We start from the raw sequence: 22,269 nt of genomic DNA on the forward strand, positions 1-22,269 counted from the left end.
ATCACAGAAAACAGCCTCTAATCCACTTCCTTCAGAGACAAAGAGGCAGGAAAGTTATGCAAGGCCTGCGATTGATCGGCGGCACTAATGTGGAACGACCTTTGACATCTGGCTTCTAAAGCTGGATAGCTCCAGTGCTCCTCCTCATTTGAACAAACATGAACATGCACAAACTGAAACACAACTGCAGTCATCGCTCTTGCAGCCATGCTAAGAATTTATCTTTAGTGCACAAATATGCACGTCCACAGACAAAAATACAGGTAAAATATCCAAATTCAAGCAATCCACAATGAGGATTGTGCTACACAACGCTGTTAAGGTAACTATGAATACAAATATCTGTGTAGTCACGTTCTCCATGTGACTGCACACTAAACTGAGTGTGAGTGGCACACAGTCAAAAATCGCAGAAATAACTTGGACTTCACAATAAAGTCTCCCAGGCTGGCATTGTTGGTGAGAACCAATTAGAAGTCCATGTTGAGCAACTTCAGTGAGGACTCAAAGGCCTGTGAGTGTTCGAAGGACTCTGTTAATATACCTTTGGCTTCTATAATGGGCAGGAGGTTGAAGGCAAACAAAGTGGCTGCTCTTAAAAACTTTAAGTGCACTTTGCCTGAATCACAGAGAGATGTCCTAAGAAAAAGAACAAAGCAAGTTCGACCTTCTATTGAAACCAGTCCATTATCAGAAACTTCCCAGAGGAGTTTGCTAAAATAAGTGCAATGAGTGACATGAGAAAAATTAACAATGGAATATTTTACTGCAATCACACATGTCAGGCATGCAAGCCTTTTCAAAATTTGTAAAAGGTATCTGTTTCAACTGCTGACACAGTCTGAAGGCTGCTGTTTTAGCAAAACAGATAAGATCGTATTTTGATTGGTACAAAAAGTTATTTTTTGAGGTTATTTAAGAGAAAAAAAGAATGATGTAATCAGACATATACATAGATTGGTGTGCAATTACATCTTCTAACAAAATAAACAAACCTTTTAGGTAATAACCCATTAGGAATATATAGGAGCAAGCACCATCTGGAACACCGTGGCTCATTTTTTTTGCATGTAACTAGAGACAGGCTACATACATACTGTGGCTAATAAGTTACTTGTAATTTAAAGATCACAAATAGTTCTTTAAAACTTTATATGAAGTCAGAGCTGTAACATACAGTGGGGCAAAAAAGTATTTAGTCAGCCACCGATTGTGCAAGTTCCCCCACCTAAAATGATGACAGAGGTCAGTAATTTGCACCAGAGGTACACTTCAACTGTGAGAGACAGAATGTGAAAAAAAAAAATCCATGAATCCACATGGTAGGATTTGTAAAGAATTTATTCGTAAATCAGGGTGGAAAATAAGTATTTGGTCAATAACAAAAATACAACTCAATACTTTGTAACATAACCTTTGTTGGCAATAACAGAGGTCAAACGTTTACTATAGGTCTTTACCAGGTTTGCACACACAGTAGCTGGTATTTTGGCCCATTCCTCCATGCAGATCTTCTCAAGAGCAGTGATGTTTTGGGGTTGTCGCCGAGCAACACGGACTTTCAACTCCCGCCACAGATTTTCTATGGGGTTGAGGTCTGGAGACTGGCTAGGCCACTCCAGGACTTTCAAATGCTTCTTACGGAGCCACTCCTTTGTTGCCCGGGCGGTGTGTTTTGGATCATTGTCATGTTGGAAGACCCAGCCTCGTTTCATCTTCAAAGTTCTCACTGATGGAAGGAGGTTTTGGCTCAAAATCTCACGATACATGGCCCCATTCATTCTGTCCTTAACACGGATCAGTCGTCCTGTCCCCTTGGCAGAAAAACAGCCCCATAGCATGATGTTTCCACCCCCATGCTTCACAGTAGGTATGGTGTTCTTGGGATGCAACTCAGTATTCTTCTTCCTCCAAACACGACGAGTTCAGTTTATACCAAAAAGTTCTACTTTGGTTTCATCTGACCACATGACATTCTCCCAATCCTCTGCTGTATCATCCATGTGCTCTCTGGCAAACTTCAGACGGGCCTGGACATGCACTGGCTTCAGCAGCGGAACACGTCTGGCACTGCGGGATTTGATTCCCTGCTGTTGTAGTGTGTTACTGATGGTGACCTTTGTTACTTTGGTCCCAGCTCTCTGCAGGTCATTCACCAGGTCCCCCCGTGTGGTTCTGGGATCTTTGCTCACCGTTCTCATGATCATTTTGACCCCACGGGATGAGATCTTGCGTGGAGCCCCAGATCGAGGGAGATTATCAGTGGTCTTGTATGTCTTCCATTTTCTTATGATTGCTCCCACAGTTGATTTTTTCACACCAAGCTGCTTGCCTATTGTAGATTCACTCTTCCCAGTCTGGTGCAGGTCTACAATACTTTTCCTGGTGTCCTTCGAAAGCTCTTTGGTCTTGGCCATGGCGGAGTTTGGAGTCTGACTGTTTGAGGCTGTGGACAGGTGTCTTTTATACAGATGATGAGTTCAAACAGGTGCCATTCATACAGGTAACGAGTGGGGGACAGAAAAGCTTCTTACAGAAGACGTTACAGGTCTGTGAGAGCCAGAGATTTTCCTTGTTTGAGGTGACCAAATACTTATTTTCCACCCTAATTTACGAATAAATTCTTTACAAATCCTACCATGTGGATTCATGGATTTTTTTTTCACATTCTGTCTCTCACAGTTGAAGTGTACCTCTGGTGCAAATTACTGACCTCTGTCATCATTTTAAGTGGGGGAACTTGCACAATCGGTGGCTGACTAAATACTTTTTTGCCCCACTGTATAAAACATGCATAAAATTGCTCATTTATTCCTAAAATTGTCACAGTCATTTATTGTCAGCAGATTAGACATGTGAGCCTCACATCTCAGATCAGCTGTTTAAAAGCTAACAATATGCTAGCTAATGTTAGGCTCGAACATCCTAAAGATCAACACAGCATATCGAAACTCTAGCTGTCACGGTCTGGCTGGCAGACCGTGGGGATGTGGGGAAAGGAGGACCCAGGCGCGGTGCTCTATGTATAAACAGTGTGTTTATTTACAGAGTGGAACAAAAACAACAATAAATCCCCGTGTTCTCCCAGACTCCCGTGTCGTGTCTCTGCGTGAATAGTTCGTGTCTCTGTGCTCTCCGCTCCCGTGTCAGCACCCCCCGGTGCTCGCTGCTCTTCGTGCCTTCCACGCTCCTCCTGCGGGAAACAATAGACGCAGCCGTCAGGACACAAATAACCGCGGGCATACACTTACACACATTAACTCAATTCAATGGGACGACTAACGTGGAATCTCAAGGAAATGATCCCGCGTTGGTGGGAGCTCCAACTCTCTCCTAAGTAGCTCCCCCGACGAGGCCTGATCAGCAGCAGGTGTGTGACTTCGGGTGTGGCCAGTCCTTCCGCAGGGCCACACCCCTCAGGCCTGCAGGTGGCTGAGCTCCATCCTCCAAGCATACCCGCAGACACACACACACACACACACTCACATCTACAAGCATGGAGAAGAGCAGCAGCAACACCAAAATACATATAGTAATAATAATATAATTCATAACTGCTCAGGGATCCTGGGTTGCTCAGACCCAGGACCCTGACACTAGCGATATTGACAGCTGCGGTAAACGGTGGATTGACAGCCTACAATCTGCCTGTTTGTCCTACTGTGGCCACCATAGATAGGATTATGTACTTGAATTGTGAGGGGTAAAAAACACGAATTAAGTTGACTGCAATCTCTAATATAATGACATCTAGTAGTGGGATTTTACACACTGTACCTTTAAGCAAGCAATAATGCAAAGAGACAATAACTGAGGTTAAAATTACAAATGTAAGGAGCCAAAGGTCCAAAGTAGCAGCAGAGCAGTTACTGATTCGAAGATCAGAGCAATTATCCACTTTTTTTCAACAGCTAGAAAAACATTACTGTGTGTTTAAACAGATACGAACATTTTAATATCTCCTATAGTCCATAAAAGCTATTTCTCCCTAGAACGATCCTCTTGATTACTCTTTCGGAATTGCGATTTATAGAAACCAGTGCAGGGCCCTTTAAACTCTGCAGCAGGAGTGAGTGAAGTCTATCATGGCAGGAGGAATGGGGTGTGTCAGCAAAACACACAGCTGATTCAGGGTGCCAAAATTTAGCTGCAGTAATTCAACAACGCTGGTCTTGAACTGAAATCCAGAAATATGACATTATCTAGTGCGATCTGCAGAGGCCAGCATCTATGTTGAGCTCAGTGTGTGTGTCTATAATAAAAACACAAACACCAAAGTCAAATAGAGGAGCACAAATGTACACACACGCACCATTACTGCTTTTGAAAAGACAGAATAACTGTACAGCAATACATTTACAAGGGTCTATTAAATAGAACTCCAAACTTAACACTTCAGCTTATCAGGTCCCCACCAATACACCAAAACAACTAGATACACACAGGCACACACACAGACACACCTTCATTTAGTAAAGAGATAGCAGACACTTTGGGAAATACCCTTACCTCCCTTCAAGAGACTGATACCACTCAAATGTAAGAATGAAACTATAGTCAACAGTCCACGACTACTCTGTCACTTACTGTGGTTTCATATTTAGGAGCATTAAGATAGCTATTATGGGCATTTCTGTAACTTTTGTAAAAGCCAATGTTTTTTTACAACTTCAAAAATGATCACTTTATTGTAATCTCATTCTTTAAGTAGCTGCCCACAGCTTGTGGCCGCGGATGAGGATGGAAGCATCTATTAACTTAAATCAGCAGCTCTGCTCTCACGACCACCACCACCATCTCTTCACCGCAACAGATCAGGCCAGCAGCTGCATCTCTGCTGAAGTCCCACCAATCCTAAGACAAGTCTTTGCAACCGGGGATTGGATCGTCAGGGTCGGTGAGGTAAAAATGGATAGTGTTTGTTTTCTCAGTGCTAAAATAAAATGCCCACAAGTCGTGCAGAATTTTTTTAAGTGGTAAAAGAAAACATTCATGAAATTGCTATTGTAACATTACGCTGTTCTGTGGTCACAGTTATCATAGTACGAACCAAATATCCAGAGAGATTTGGGGACAGAAAACAACACAAAGGGGGCATTTTCATTCTGTGATTTTATATCATTAAATTGTCAACAGATCACTTGTGACTTTGTCTGCAGCTTGTGAAACAGCTCACTCAGTTGAGAAGGAGTCGCAATGAATAGAAGCATCCAGGCTGGAGACTTTCTGAGAACGGCGGCTTATGTGAAGAAAATAAAAATAAATAACTGTTTGGGAATCAAAGCGGTCGGTTAACACGCCCTCGGTCTCCTAATGCTAAGCCTGCACTGACACAAAACTGCAATCACAGTGTAGTTTTGAGAATTACATGAAATATGATCAATACTATCAAAATACAAGAGAACAAAGGCGAGTAAAAAAACGATTATGCTGCATATTCAAATTTGCAATATGCTGCGCTCGCACTTGAGGGTATATGATTTAAAGGTTTGCAAATGGGCTTGATTGTGGTGTAAAAACATCATCACTCAGTTTTGCCAAGCACACAGACGCAGGCATATCCACTAACACGCATACGGAGGGCCACCATGTAAGCAGAGACTGCGCGCCGAGCCAGCACAGCATTAGTGGTCTGATTTATACCACCGACAAAACTTGTTTTCGAAGATCGCTCTTCACACAAATATGCCGCAGAGCGCAGCTGGAAGCCATCACCCTGCCGCGGAAATCAAACGTGCAGGGATTAGCCATCCCAAAATGTATTTTCTAATGCAAATCCCAGAGTAAACAGAGAATAGAGGGATGAGATGATGACAAGGAAGTTGGAAACAAACTGTTAGAGTCTTTGAACGTTTGTACCAGATCAGGCGTTTGATGTTAATACAGAGAGATGCGAGTGAGCAATGGAGATTGGAGAAGAGGGAAAGGTGGAAAGGGAGTGGTGCAGAAAGTGCCAGGGTGGGTACGAGGTGGAGACGGCACCATTTGAAGTGGTTTTTCTGCAAAGCCAAAGAGGGAAGCGTAGAGAGAAGAACAAATACCGTATAAGTGTGAGAAATCCTGGGAACTGCACTGAATGGATATCAACACCAGTCACTCGCCAAGGATAGTGTTTTCATTAACATGGGATTTCCCCCCACAAAAGTTCTGCCTCCAGCACGGCAACATCTACATCCCTCCATTTTCTCCAAATCCATCTTCCAAGTTAAGCCTGCCGTGACTAGTTAAAATAACTCAGCTGATTAATATCTCTACTGTGTTATTGCTTTGGACAGAACTGATAGACACAGTAGATACAAATCAACTCCTCTAGACACAGACTGGAATGACAGTGCAGTGAGCTGATCTCTGTCCACTGTAATACATACCCAAGTAAGTAGACCTTATCAGTTTTTTTAATCCAATAAGTGGTTACATATTTGTACATTTCATTGTGCACCTTTTACTGTGATTCTGTGAATGGTTTGGGAAACATCAAGTAATCTAATATGTTATGCTTTAATGTAAGAATTCTGCAGGTTTGTTGAAAACTAGGTTACACTTAAGAAAGTGATTCTGTCATGTGTCCCACTGCAAATCCAAGATACAAACTCAGGAAGGGTGTAAATTCTAACTTTTGCTGAAAAAAAGCTACCCCCTTTCACCCCTTACTATATAGCTTAGGGTTTTAAGAGTATGAAGAGCAAAACACTATTACCATTGCCATTATAGTGGACCTTATCTACAGAGAAGCCCATTCTTACACTTCAAACTGAAAAATTAGATTTTTTTAAGTAGTAAAACCCAGTTTCTCCCAGTACAGCCTTGTCTTGTTTGCACCTGACCGAACAGATATTCTCATATTTTAAAGACCCAACTGTCTGGAGAGGCAGAGTAATGGCTTGCATTTTACTCCCGCTACACAATCATGAAACATGACCTGAAGCGCTTGCACATAAATACAAATGAGGCCAACCTGAAAGAGCGATATTGTGCCCCAACACATTCTGCCAAGTGTGACATGAGCTGAGAGTTTGACCAGTAGCTTGTGGAGTATCTAAGATGTGCAAAATTCAAGGAAAATACTGCTGTAGACTGAATGCTTAGTGACTCCATAACCTGTTCACAAACATCCCAGTACCAGGAATGCATTAAGTGAGTATCTTGAAAATAAATCTGCAAGTAGACTGAAAACATTTTATAAAGAAAAGGAATTTTCTGCTGAAACACTCAATATTGGTGCACACATATGTGACTGCTTTTGATAACATTTATACTCCCTTCTTTTTCCATTTATCTACTTTTAAATATGTGAAATCCTGCCAAGCAGAAAGTGCCGCTCTGATAAATGCCTGCTTAGTTTTAAAAAATAAAATTCAGGTATGAAGGCATGAGGAGGAATAAATCAGGTCCACAGCAGCAGATCTGTTGTGGTCCAGATGTGTACCATAGCACCATGTGGAGCTGATGGGAAAAAATATCATTAGCATTCCATCAATCACCGATATCTTATATAAACTTTTCCCCCAGCTCATTTCTTACTGAGGTAACATTTAATAATATGAGGCGGTCAGCAATAACTGACTGGTGACTACCAGAGTCAAACACGTAGAAATGGACATAACATACAGAAACATGATAGAAGTAGTAGGCCAGAAAAAAGGTACGTGGACACAGAAACTGAGAATCTGTTATGTAGCTTTCATTCACTTCTTCATCCTGTTCCATGTGTTGTCTATTACCTCCTGCTTTGTTTTGTTTCTGCCCCACTTCCAGCACACATACCCAGCATGCCAACAACACACTAGCCAAATTAATAGCAAATACACAAAGACACACATACGTACAAAAACACTGGAATAAGTGACAGCATCCTTGCTCCAAGCTGGCATGAGTACAACACACTGTTGCTTATCCAATCGGAGCTTCCACTAGAGGCCATTTTCCAATCAAATCAAAGTGGGGCTTAGCAGGTAGGCCCCGGCTTTTGTTTGCAGCGCTGGATGGATGAAACAGACACTATGAGAATGTCCTTCGTTTTTGATTTGTTCCTTTAATCCACTACTAGGAGGTCTCTGTAATCCGCTCACTTGGATGACATAATTACATTTTTCTAATAATTATACATCAGACAAGCAGATTAATATTAAATTGCTAAAAAGATCTTAGTGTGGATTTGACTACTCGTTTGCTGTTGAGTATGGCTGACAGGAAGACGGCTCAACACAAAGCAGCACATTACGTGACCACTGGAAAAGCAGACAAGTGCAGCTTTTGGCAAAAACATTTGAAATCTGTGGTGATTTGGCCGCAAAAACACATAAGAATACATAAGCATTAAAAAGCCTGCCTAGCATGGCTCTGTAAGCAACCAGAGGTTCTCATTACAAACCCACATGATATGAAACATCCCCTCAATAGAACACATATTGTCTGCGTGTCTCAATTACAGCCTGAATTCCTCACTTAAGAAATGCGCACACACACATGCACACACACACAAGCACACGGGAATATGTGAGTACACCGATTATGGTTTGTGTATTTATTCACAGAAACGCATGGGAGGATGAACAGACAAATATATTTGCAGCAATGTGAAATGGGTTACAGTTTGTAATGTTTGGCAACAACACCAACTTAAACTTTACACACAGGCTTTGCCCAGCTCTTCCATTTCCACTAAACAGAACCTGCTGTGTGTGTGTGTGTATTTGCGCATATGTACAAGTGTGTCTGGGCTTGGCCAGGCAGCAGAGCTCTCTCAGGTTACACACACACAGGAAGGCTCAGAGCAATAACAAAGGCCTTTCAAAGGAACCCTCAGCAGGTTAAGATAAAATGTTTTCGCTCAAACTGATAAAAAGCATCTGCAGCTTAAATGAGCAGGCGCTGGTATCAGTGGCGAGGTATGTGCAGCAGATCGGCCGGGACAGATTAAAACAGACAGCGGGTTGTCTCCCTCTTGGACGCACAGAGACCTAAGAGCAAGTGTATGTGTGCGTCCAGTCTAGTACTGACAGAAACACCTGTGAGGTTTAGTTCCAGCTTTAAATCCTCGGCGTGCCAATAATGTGAGAAACAGAAAATGGATAGGGTGTTATCGAGCAGTTCTAGGTTGTACGCTCCACACACAAGTCCCACTGTGCTGTAGGACAACCGCTGTGATGACTCTAAGATACTGTAGACTCGGCAACCTCTAGCACATACTTTAAATGTGTATTTTCATTTTTCTTTTTAACTGTCCAAATATCTTCTTTATAAACACACGGCTGATGAAGAACACTGTTCTAGAGGGAGAAGAATTTGGACACAGTTGTTGATCATATTTATGCATGGTCATGCTAACATCTGTCATGTCATGTGTGATTACTGTATGGGTGTAGTGCTGGAGGAGAAGGGGGGGGGGGGTGTCTTTAACTTTTTTTAGTTGGAATTATTAAATTTATGACATAATTGAATCCAGTTTAAATGACAAGACTTTATTCCACAAGAATAATAAAGGTTAAAGCAGCAAGAAAGTTCACTGAGCAAAACAGGAAAATTCAGATTTTTTAACTTTTTTTTTAAACTTAGAAACATTTGCTTCAAAGATGGTGATCAGATTCGCTTGCGTTCAGTTGGCATCGTCAAAGCGACTTGTGAATTTCTGTATATGTAGATGCCAAAAGATTTGATTTTTAACTGATTTATCACAGTTAATTGCCATATTATCACAAACATATTGCATGTAATTGCCATCTCGATCCCATTTAACTGCAGACTGATAGCAGCAGACCGACTCTGTCTATTGCTGCTGTCTTGATGCATCAATCTGTTTGTAATGATATGGCGATTAACTGTGAAAAATCAGTGAAAACCTCAAATCTGTTGGCACCTACATATGCAGAAATTCACATTAAACAGAATTTCATATTAACAACTTGCATTTGGAGTCCAGCCAGAACCTCATAGATCTGGAGCAGAAATTCCTCTATATATAGCGGTGCAGTAGCTACAGGATGACGATTTAGCAACAAAATGACATGGGTGACAACCTTCCTTTTTGATAGAAATATAACCAGAATAAAACCAGCTGGTAACCAGTTGAGTCAAGTCCCCTATTGCAAAGAAAGACAGAAACTGGTTATGCTCACTGGTAGAGACCAACTCCGACCAGATATCCAGCAAAGTGTGTAATAGACATGCTAGTCCACAGTGTCCATTCCACGTGTTGCCTCTCAAAAATGTGAAATGGACATGTATGCAGAAGTTGCAATAACAGCAGAGAGATATTTTATTTCAAGCCAACATACAAAAAAATCACGGGAAAGTGTTTAAACGGATATTAATAACATATTTACATGTATATACATATTAGCCACCTAGCTTAATCATTTCTGATGATTAAGGACCCTGGAACACACTTTATATGATTTTTGCTCACTAGCAACTTGTTGGCTTTAAAGATATTATCTTCCCCTGCTGGAAATGCAGTTTCCGTTTCATGTTTTGGAGAGGCAAAGCGTGAAATGGACACGGTGGACCAGCGTGTCTATTACACATGTTGGTGTGATACTGGGTTGCTGACTCAGGTGTTTTATTTGGAGACAGGCTTCCTCCTACTAGGTGACCTGTGCAATCACCTTGCTATTAAAAGTAGTTGCCCAGAGGTTGAGAGTGTTATATTCTCTGGGCAATCAGTTGGTTGCCTCAAAAATGCTAAAGATTTTAATGTAATCAATGGGCAAGCACCAATTTTTCCTAGGAGCAAAGATGTCAACATCCTATTTTATTCTGCGCCAATAACAAACTGCATGTTGAGATCTGAGAGGGTGTCCAATGGAAATGAAACAAAATCTGTCAGACAACCAATGAGGCTGTAAACAGAATGTTGTTATATCATGCCACTCACTTATTAAGGCTTATATGAACTTTGTACTAACTATGCTGAGGTACTTCCAGTGACAGAGTGACACATTTAATGAATTCACCTATATTACTGCCAATTAAAAATGTTTGGTAAGACTGCAAAAGTAAGGCATAACACAGGCCACTTACCATGTAACAAAAATTATTTTTTAGATGTACAGAAATTTTAGAGGTTCACCTCTTTTGCATCTTACCTGGAAGCCCTGGATGCGAGCCAGGTAGTCCAGCTGCTGTGCTGGCTGCACCGAGACACCACAGGCCAGGTTCTTCCCCTTCATGGGCAGTGAGGCTTCGGCTGTGGGTGACTGACCATTCAGCAGCAGCTCCCTGGCCATGGTAGCGGTTGGGCTGGGTGAGGAGGATGAGCCACTGTAATAAGAAGGGTGTCCTGGGGGTAGCGGGGCAGAGCAGGGCCCCATGTCTTTTGATGCCATGTAGTTAACGGAGTTGCTACTGGTGCTCCCGGGGCCCGGAGCACTGCCACCTTGCTTTCTACTGGCCTCCATCTCCTGATAGACATCTGGGCTTAGGTGGAGCAGACCCTTTTGGGCTGGAGGGGTCAAGAAGGGCGGGAGGAAGGGAGGGAGGTGAAGATTAAAAAAAAAGATGTTAGTATGAATAGATAAATGGACACAAAGAAAAGTATAAAGAGTTAAAAGAGGCAAAACAGAATAAAGGAATGACATTAGGAAAGAGAACAGAGAAAAAGGTTATTATGGATCTCATAATTAAGCGTTGAAATCTCATGAATACAGATTCCTTAGCCACTTACATTAAGACAATACCAAGGAGTGTTTGTCTATGTGGGTGCCCAACTGTGTCCATTTGTGTGCCTACAAGTGTGAGCTCCTAAACTGGCATTTCGTCACCAAACATAGTTGACAGTTACTTGTGTTTTGGCAGGTCCAAGCACTATCAAAGCGTCTGCTGGGAAACACACACACAGCCCCTTTCTTTCTCACTCTCAAACACAAACACAGAGACACAAACGGAGCATCCACCAATATCAACAGAGTGTCTATGACTTCATCTTTGATGGAAAACAGCACCGTCACTTCACTGGTATCCTGCTCCAGTTTTTATGTCTTCAAACATAGACCCAGCTGAACCTCAAAGGAAGTTTAGTCACAGACAAAAGGTTCTTGTTATATTATTTTGAATGAGGAAATGTCCCAAATGGCCTGGCCGAGGCACCTTTGTGGTCTAACAAGTGAAACTGGACAATACTTGCTGTAGTTCTAGCCAGCTGAACACAACAGCACCATTTTAAAGCTTTCTGGACTCTGATATCACTGACCTGAAAGTGTTGCGGAAGCAGGAAATGCCCGTGGGTTGGGATTCAATACGTTTGTTACTCTGTGGCCATGGTGAAAGTGAAAGGAAGGAGTACAAGGCATTAAAAGAATGCAAGGAATTGTAAAGAGAGGATAAAAGAAGGAGGATGAGCTGGCAGCTCGTTCAGATGGAAGAGGATGTGGGGATGAGTGAATGTGAAACCCATGAGGAGCCTTCAAGCCCAGCCAAGGTCACCAGAGACAGGAAGACCAGCTGTCTGTGTGTCTGTGCACATGTCTGTGGGCTTGTTTGTGTGTGCATATGGACCAACAGCTGGGAGAAAGCGCTGGAGCGAGCACTTGACTGACAGGTCACTTCCTGTTTCAGTTAACATTTACAATCACAGACAGATATACACAAACAAGGACAGAGTTTTGCACAATTGTAGCTTACTCTAGTGTAAGGTTTCTGGGAACCTGCTGACAGTATTTCCCATAATGAACAATGAAGTTTGCATTCCTTTCCAGAGCAGCAGAAAAGCTGAAGGAAACAAATGAAATCCAGAACTTATTGCTCGTACTACAACAAGTGGCCCCTTGCCAACAATGACACAAATGCTAGGACTTTTCCCCCCTCCTCCCAATCATGATGACAACTTTAATTTGAATTTACACAAGTAAAACTTGCAGGCCTGCACATTCTGAATGCAGCATCATAAAAAATGAAAGGTGTTAGCCAACATGACATCAGCAGTGGACAAAGAGAATTGGAGGGGGGGGAGGAGGAGGCAGTCAATGTGATCCATGTGAGTTTCTGTGACTGCCCAGTGCATGTGAGAGTGTTTGCATGTTTGCATGTGATTGAGTACTTAAAGCTGGTGTCAGATGGTAAGCGAGAGCGTGAGAGCAAGAAACAACAAGAGTGAGACAATGGACGAGAGACAGTGGGAGTGAATAAGCAAGAGTGGCTGGATGTGTTTGCGCGTGATGCTGGACAGTGATTGTGAAATTGTGTACATAAAGTGGGAGAAAGTTAGTGAAAGGGGAGAGCGGGAGAAAAGCAGGCTGAGCCTGAGAAGTGGTGAACGGAGGAGTAGGGAGAGCTTATTTGTGGTACCGGTTCCAGGCAGTTGCAGAGGGGTCCCACCCAGACTCGGTGTCCGGTGGGCCAGGGGAGCATTGGAGGAAAGCCAGAGCCAAGCATGAGACTGATCGAAAACAGATAGGGCCGAAGCCCGCCGCTATAAATCACCACTGTGGAGCAAGACCTTCACATAGCTTACACATGCACACAATGCACACACACACACACATATGAACAGCAGGAAATGAAATGTGGCAACTCAAGTGAAAAGCCGTGCTGCAAGACCCATGGGAATAGAAGGGAGAAAAATCACCCTCTTACTTCTTTTACTTAGGCTTTCTTTTTATGCTCTCTTCCTGTCTCTAAGCCACCCTGTTTGTTGTAGCAATGCCTTCCAGAGCTTACATAGGGCAAAGGACACTGACGCGCGCACACACAAAGAGTAAAATGAGGGTTGTAGGTGCCTGAGGTGCGTGTGTGGGTGTTTTGTCTGGGAATGGAAAGAACAGAAAGACAGAGGGATAAATGGACAGCCCTTGACATATTTACCTACTTTCTCCCACTATGCCTTATATAACGCAGAAACATTCTTTGTGTGGAGCATAGCTCGTCAATGACAGCATTGGTTATGTGTAGGAAATTGCGTTTGTGTTACCTCAGGCTAGTAAATGGAAGAAGATCAAAAATAGAGTTAACCCATTTTGCCAATATGCAACAGCTTAAAAAAAAGGTTTCGACAGAACTGAGTTTTTGAAACCTTTTCAAGGGTTCCGTCCTGCTTTATGTCCTTTTCTGCTATAACTACCTGAAAATGGATCAAAGGACATGATATTTGCCACGTCAGTTACATACATAAAACATTAAAAAATCAGCTGACAATAATGCTTATTAGGCCTCTATATCATCCTCACACTTTGAAGCAGCTGGTGTCCTTTGCACACATCCCTACATGGGGCCCCTGTAGTGAGTTTTCCAACTAAGATGCCATTGCAAATGGTTCACTTGTTGTTTGGGGGGAAAAGAGTGAAGTTTGCCAGCCTTCTGTGGCCCTCTAACACTTTTGAGCCCCACGGAGAGGCCTGTGGGTAATGTTTTAAACATATATCTCGAGCTACACCTAAAATGTGGACTGTGGTTCTTCCTTTGCCTGTGATTTTTAGTTTTTGCCTCTAACCTAGCCTAGTTTCTACTAACCTAGCAGACACACAATGAATAAAATGCCAATGATAACCTCCAGCAGCAACTCTAATTGCTCTAATTTCAGGATTGAGCCAAAAACAAACCATTTAAAATTTGTTTGACCTGAGGTATCCACTCACTAGAAGCAATAATTAAATCACACAGTAAAGTCTCTCTAGAATTTCTATTAACAATCAATCTAAAAACTTGAATATCCTGTTTTTATGCCATAACAGTGCAGACTGCAATAAAAATGCACGGCCTGATTGTAAATGGAATGCCATTATTATAAGTGTAGATTTAAGAAATGCTAGAAAACCTTTTTCCTGATAGCCTATAAATGTAACTTTCTATGTAAGTCTTAGTATCATTTTACCACCGCTTGGTAACTAATAACAGGACTGTATACCCTTTGGCACCAAATTAAAATTTCAGCAGCAACAGATTTATATTTTTGCATAAGTTTTTTTTTCTTAAATTGTAACACTGTGTTAATTGTGACCAACAGTCTTTTAAGACAGACAACAGGAATGACTGTGGCTGATAGTAGGATATGATCTACTGTTATCATCTACATTAAAATAAACCACAGTATGCTACTTTAGGGGATAGGCGTCAATGAGAAAAGACCAAGGTGCAAATACCAACCCTGAAGACACAACAAAAAAAGACTTGTAAACGTGGCAGTCAGAAAAAGTCATTGTTCCATGACCCTTATACCTGGTTGTTCCACCCTTTGTAGTAGGAACTGCAATCAAGCAATAATTGGAAATTAGCCTTTCACATTGAATTCTTCTTTGCAAAACTTTTAATTCAGCTACACTGGCGGGTTTTTGAGCATGAATGAACTGCTTAAGGTCATGTCAAAGCATCTCAATTCAAAATTTTCAGTCATGTGAACGACTCATCATCCTAGCTGTCAATTATTATCTATCCATGGAGGAAAAACAAAGATATGAAGAGAAACTACATCCATACTTTAACCTGGCAGGTTTATTGAATCCCTAAAAGTAGCATTGTCTTTCCCAGAGTACCCATTTGGTCATGTCTACCTGTATCTGTATGTGTATGTAAAAAGAAAATTCACCCTACATTGCTGCCTGGATGAAAGCTTTTAAAGTAAGGATAGCTACATGAATTTTCGATCTGGAGGTAATTGTAAGTGTTACCTAGCTAACTCAAACAAACTACTATATGTAAATCTTTAGTTTTGTTGACTTGGACATTCACAGTGTAGGACCAGAAAAGTTCTGGTAGTATTAATCATCACATTACTGTTGTGTCATAAGAGTAAAGTTGAGCGAGTATTTTTCTGATGTCAGGTAAATCATCCCTACAGTTTAAATGAGACGCCACTGACAGCTTGAGTTGCTGTTAAGAAGCAGGGATTGATGCAATTTGTCCTCATTTGGCAGGTTTAGGTGAGGTTTGCTCACTTGTTGGTGCCATTTTCTACACCATTCTGGCAGCTATAAATAAACGTTCATTAGTGCATTGATTAGTGCATCCAATAGCACAGCAACTATCTGGCATTTTGGCTGAGTTAAACTTGAAAAGGTTGAAAGTATAGCTGGAGGGTAAAGAACTGCAATACTGTCAGGTGGGCGTGTCCCAGTAGCTCTGACATCACACGAAAACTTTGGATAGGATTCAAGTCCGGACTTTGACGGTCCGGACCTTTGTTGCAGGCTTTGTTCATGGCTAAGATCATTTTGGGTTAGAGTTGTTTTCTTTTTCTTTTGAAAGTGTACTAAACTAGTCAATAGGGTTGGGAGTAAACAAATTGTTTACTTTTCTAGGCATCTGAAAGAAGCAAGTGCAAATATGGGATACTGTCAGAGTGGATACTAGCCAGGGGCCTAGGTACTAGAGACCTTCTTGCTCCATAGTATAAAGTCTAATTTGTAAATTCATAATTCTTTGGTGACTTTACAGTGTACAAGTTGGGGTTCTGTGTCTGTCCTCCTGCACAATTTATCAAAGCAGCTCCCTTGCCTAAACATTTCCAATAGTGAGAATGTCTCTGAAACTGATTATTACCTCAAGCATGCAACACTTGAGGTAATACGGGACTTTGGAGATGACTTCATTCTCCCTGTGCTGTTTGGAGTTAATTTGAGAAAATAGGTATATCCACATACGGTACAGTGAGACAAGGGAAGAGCATGGCACAACCAAATGATTGCAACCACGTGAAATTAGGCTTTTGTGTTTTTTTGTTTTTATAACATTTGCTTCAAAGACAGAGACCAGGTCTGAGACCACTCAGATTCAGTTGCTGTCTTCAAGGTGACTTTGGTGCGTCATGATGGTGAAAAACAGCAATAAGACTGACTCAGTGTGCTATCAGTTTGCAGCTGAATGGGGTGAAGCTGGCAATTACACACAATCTGTCACTGTTAGTAAAAATATGCTTATTAACTGTGAGAAACTGTAGTAAATCTGTTGCTTTCCTCCACAAATAGTGATGTAGTTGCTGCAGGAAAGCAATTTGTAAAATGACACAGGCACTCATTGGTGACTCAGACTGATAGCAAAATGGCAGTCTGTCTGCGTTTACAAATTACCTGGCAGCTCACAAATCTGAGAGTACGTGCAGTTAGGCCATGATTGTTTAGAGACAGGTTGCCTTTCACCAGACAACCGGTGCAAACACCTTAGAACTGAAGTCATTACAGGCATTTAACCTCTGATTGCAGCTGACTGCTGCAGCTACCTGCACTTGATATTGAATGTGATTTTTCGTAGCAGCACAGATACTGCCGCCCTTGTTTTACTCTAGTGTGACTGAGCCAATTCTAAATTCATTGAGGAAGACAGATTTGAAGCAGTTTTTTCTACGGTAACCTTCCTTTGGTTCAGACTCAGGGCTGGGCTTTCTAACATTTTTACACATTTTACACAAAAAATCTGTATGATATAAAATACGGGGTGGAATCAAACATATTGCTTTCTCTCGTGGCATTATTTGAACAGTGGAAGAAAGCAAATTAACTGAAGTATATTAAAATTTAACATAAAAAATATAAATAAAACCCATCCTGACTACACAGTGTAGTAGTGAATGTAGAGAATTTATGCTTTTTTGGGGGGGTGGAGGTGTAATCACTACGGAAAAATGTGTTGTGATATATCATCACTGTGGGTGACACACTGTGATAGTATTGCACGGTGAGTTATTCTTGGACTCTTACTCATAAGATTAAAGTGCTTCTGAAAAAAAAAAGTCTCATTCAGAAAAGATCCGCACAATAAGTAACACTGCCGTTATAAAGAGTCGAAAACAGATGTCGCTACATCAACAAAGATGGCTAAAATATTGAGGATTATAAGTTTAAAAGTTTTAATTTTATTCACCTATAAACACGGGCCCTGTTTAAACACTCGCAAAGTTTGAACAGCTGCAAGGAAAAGAAAAGATTTTCACCCCCCCCTTTTTTTTTACCCCCAGCCAGACTTCTACTTATTCACACTATACGTCAAAACAAAAGACAAACAAGAAACATCTTCCATTCAGCACTGACAGACACACGCACACAGAAAACTGAGACCAGCTGTATCTGTTTGAATGAGTTGTAAATGGTGTTTATGAAATAAATATTATTCAGACATTAGCGTCGTGTGAGTGTTCTGCGGTTTGGGCAACTTTAAAGAGCTAATTAGCAGATAGTTAAGCCTCATGCTGAGTGTGAGATAAACTAAGTGGAAATGGCAATGGACCAAAGGCACACTCCAAGCCAACAATAGGAACAGTCATCGAAAAAAGGAAGATTTTGTTTCCCAAGAGGCTCTACTCTGGAGGTATTGGGCAATGACCGAAGCTCCGGCTTCAATAGAAACCACAACCACCAAAATAGTTTTTCCAAGAGAACAATCATTGATCTACAAATATTATTTAGATAATATATCTTTCAGAAACTCGACTAAATCACAGATTTGAGTGCTATAAAAATTGTGGCACAGGCTCAGTTCTCATCTGGGTCCTGCCTATCAAGTCTAAACCAGCAGTGAGCAATGCAACAAATCTGGGCGATTACTCTCTCAACATAAGTGTGCTAAGCATGACATCCATTCTCCTCTCCAGAGTGAAGCTGGATGCCCCATGTCAGGGAGCCGGAGCTCTGCCAAAACCCTCCATTAGACCAAAGTGACGACAGCACATTTGAATCTATTAAAGCTATCTGTTTTCCCCTCTGCTGCTCGACATCTCACAGATTGTTCATTTGAGTCACAAACTGCTCTTTCTCAAGCTGCTGGCATTTACTTTCCTAGTTTAAAACTGCTTACATCTGCTTTTTTAAAAACTCAATCTAGAACATCACAAAAATATAATCAAGCTCAGATACTTACATGCTTAAGCAACACCATGACAATTAATTCTTTGGAAACTTCTTTCACACGTAATATTAAAAAAAACAACAACAAAAAAAACTTATGCCACATGTGGCACGACTAGCAAAATAACACCACTGCCAGGCTCCGGAGACAACAAAACAACTAAAAATAGAATGGGAATTCTTGAAATAGCTTCTTGACTTTAATGTGAGATTTTCGGCATTATTTTTTATTTTGATTACAGACAAGACAACCAACTTAACAAGAGACAATGATGGAGGCCAGCTGTTTTAAAATTACACCCTTAAGGTTCTCAGTGAAGAGTCCTTTGAGACAAAGCCTCTTCTATAAATAAAATGCCCTTTAAGGCCATCACATTCCTATGTAAGATCTTACATAAATCCAGACAGGAAATGTATTTTGCATTTGCTGACCTTTTGAAGATGTCCATAAGGTGAGATAATGATCTGTTTCTCCTTTGTATCTGTTTGTACATTAACAGGCTTGGGTATTGTCCAGATATAACAGCAATGGCAAGGCTAACATGATGATGTTTAGGAGGTTAACTATATTTACCATCATAGTTTAGACTGTTAGCATGCTAACATTTGCTAATTATAGTGAGCGATGCCATTAGCTTTGGTCTTTCACTATAAACCAAAGTCAAAGCCATGTATTCCTTTTTGTACTTGATTATCCCACTAGTGAGAAATTTAGAAGAAGACTTTAGTCCATAAGCCACAGGTGTATTCATTCATTGTAGTTCAGGCTGGACCTACACACTGGCCCAGTTAATTGACTGGTATTGTGATTTTCACAACCATGCTGCTAAAAACCTGCACAGAGATCCAAATTGAAATAAAAAAATAGCTTAATATCTAGTAAAGACCTACTACTAATCTTGTGTGCTCAATGCACATTTTAACTACCGAATGCCTTTTTGAACATTTATTCCAGAGCATGGATATCACCACTTCTGTTTTTTCCACTACTTTGGTCCTTTTAGCACTAGTTTGACATTCTGTAATACTAGTTGTAATGATTTATTAATTACTTATTCTGTTTCAGCAACTAGTTACAACACAAACTTTACTAAGGAAGCTGAGCCAGAACCTGTAGCATGAGAGTCACAGGTAGTCCGCTATCTGATGCATTCGTGGCCTTCTGGATAATGTAAGCCAGACAATGTCAGGGGAATCAGATTAGAGTATAACAGTTTCCTTTCATACATTTAATGAACAACAGGTGATAGTCTACCTGAAAATTACTCAATTTTTATCATGTGGTGTTGGCTAGGTAGAGCATACTCAAGGCAGGTCACATCTACCCAATCCACTGGAAACCAGGCAGTTACCCGCTCTATTTAATGTTTAAGGTCCGATCAGAGTGCAACCGCATGAGCACACATGGAAATACCTTTACGAGATCACTACTCAACTGCAAAACATTTCTCAAGTAAATAGTCTAAAAATCTTTTATAGCAAACTAGCCTTGTGTAATTAGCATTGTGTACATTTTATTTACTATTTTGGTTTTGGTCTCATCAGTTTGAGAAATCTGCTAACTACTTTAACCACTGATGTGATAAACCTTGTAAACATGTATGACAGTTGCAGTGTCTCTATGTGTTGAGGATTAAGGGTATGTGTATGTGCACATACCCTATACTCCTGTGCACTTGTGTGTTAATCCTGAGTGAAAGGCTATGTTTTCTGCACAGGAAGGCAGCGGAGGGACTCCCCGGAGGGCCTCTGTGTGCCGGCCCTGTAAGCCTGTGTGAATGAGCCTGAATTCGCAGGCTCCCCACGAGGACGCACGGCCAATTAAGCTGACAGTCAGAGGCCCATTGACCAGTCACAGAGATTAAACGCCGGGCCATCTCGGTGGCTAAAACCACCTGCAGGATGGAGGGAATGATGGAGAGCCAGAGAGGAGGAGGAGAAGGAAATGGAAAGAAACACGGGGAGACGTGCCGATACTCACTGTTGCTTGTCGCTTCAGTAAAAGACGCCTTTTGTCCATTCCAGCCTTTGTTGTCCATCTGTAGTGATGTGGAGAGAAGGAGAGAAGGGGGAGGTAAGAGAGATGTAGATTCTTGAACAGACAGCTTCTTCACGCATGTCAGACAAGTTCCTTCCTACTGTTTGGTCAACAAAGAGACGAGTGCTCACAGGAGGGGATGCTTAAGGAGCCTAGTGTCTCTAGGCCAGCTACTTAATTAGGGGGGTTGTCAATGTTTACTAACAAAAAAAAGAGGCTCCTATTCAATGTGTTACTTCTGCTGTGGTGTGTGCGTCTGCTTGCACAAACACACACAGCCACAAACACATGTGAAACACAAACAAATCATTTCTCACATGTGTGACAGCTGAGGAGATGACATTGCTGTAAACAAATTCACCCACGCTACAGTGGAATTTCAGTGCAAGAGAGCTCACAGCTCACAGAGAGAAAGGAGGAATGGAAGGAGAGAAAGCGCTCGAAAGAAAGACAACCTATCTTACAAAAGCTACAGAGCTCTGAGTTGTCTGAGATCAAAAGAAAAGGAAAAACTAATTCGTACAGAGACGTTGTCGGAGTTGTCGAGCTATTGCACAGTCACGTATCGGCCAATAACTTTGTTCTGTCTAAATATTGTTTCTTGAGTGTAACCAGACAGGTCTCACCTCTTGCCAGAAATTAGCTTAAACAGGGAGACTCACTGCTTATTTCCATAATAGCAGACTCACATATCTGAAACCTTAGAAAACAAAACACAGTGGTTTATAGGACTAAAGAATGAAACATCCAATGATGTGATTTGATTACATGTCTGTAACGTTTGACATTCCCCTGGAGACTCGTGTAAGTGGGGCATTCAGTGTGCAGAGCGTTTAAAACTTTCAAAAACTCCTCTGCTGAAGTCTCAGTAGCAGTAACTACACAGAAGATCAAGGTAATTAATGTCAGAGCTGAGGAAATCAAACTAAAAGGAAGGAAATTACTGGCTGCAAACTGAGATGCGCTTTCTTCGGAGCATGTCATGTTTAACTCTCCTGCAGTGTTGGTCAAGTTACTTGAAAAAAGTAATCAGTAACTAATTACTGATTACTTCCACAAAAAAGTAATCCCGTTACTTTACTGATTACTTATTTTCAAAAGTAATTAATTACTTAGTTACTTAGTTACTTTTTAAAAACACGATTTACAACCTGAAGAGGTGATAAAGCGATAGATCTTTCAGCCCAATTCTACTTTTTCTGCATAATCCATCATACAAAATGTAATCAAATGGAAAAGTCTCTTTTTTTTTAACTTGTTTTATCAGTTTTAATCTTTTAACTTTATGCATCAAGCAAAAATTTAATTATATGCAACATTCTCTGACTTGAATAAATTAGTTTAACATTTAAACCTATTTTCTGCACATTCCAGCACATAAAATAAAATATTTTTTGTGTTTACACTCAGTCTTTCAAATAGATGCAAGTAAAACACAGCAGAAAATAAATAAAGTCAAAGACTCAG

General features: G+C 41.1%; 1 protein-coding gene and 1 long non-coding RNA gene across 3 annotated transcripts in view; both read right to left on the minus strand.

Moving 5' to 3' along the window:
• stau2 (staufen double-stranded RNA binding protein 2) overlaps nucleotides 1–22,269 on the minus strand; it is a 106,077-nt gene that overhangs the window by 37,155 nt on the left and 46,653 nt on the right. For both annotated transcript variants that reach the window (XM_085287284.1, XM_085287285.1), the window contains exons 11-12: nucleotides 20,746–20,803; nucleotides 11,085–11,440 (exon numbers count right to left, since the gene is read on the minus strand). In XM_085287284.1, the coding sequence (XP_085143410.1) occupies nucleotides 11,085–11,440; nucleotides 20,746–20,803 (414 nt within the window). The remainder of the gene's footprint in view (nucleotides 1–11,084; nucleotides 11,441–20,745; nucleotides 20,804–22,269) is intronic.
• LOC146567435 (uncharacterized) lies at nucleotides 3,021–11,072 on the minus strand. Its single transcript, XR_014893924.1, has 2 exons — nucleotides 3,284–11,072; nucleotides 3,021–3,193 (listed from the first exon to the last, which is right to left on the minus strand). It is a non-coding gene; the product is annotated as an uncharacterized LOC146567435 (long non-coding RNA).

This window comes from Mchenga conophoros, linkage group LG9 (genome assembly GCF_057382185.1).
Source record: "Mchenga conophoros isolate Kocher_MC1m ecotype Shallow Benthic linkage group LG9, M_conophoros_male_GT1.1, whole genome shotgun sequence".
Taxonomy (NCBI): domain Eukaryota; kingdom Metazoa; phylum Chordata; class Actinopteri; order Cichliformes; family Cichlidae; genus Mchenga; species Mchenga conophoros.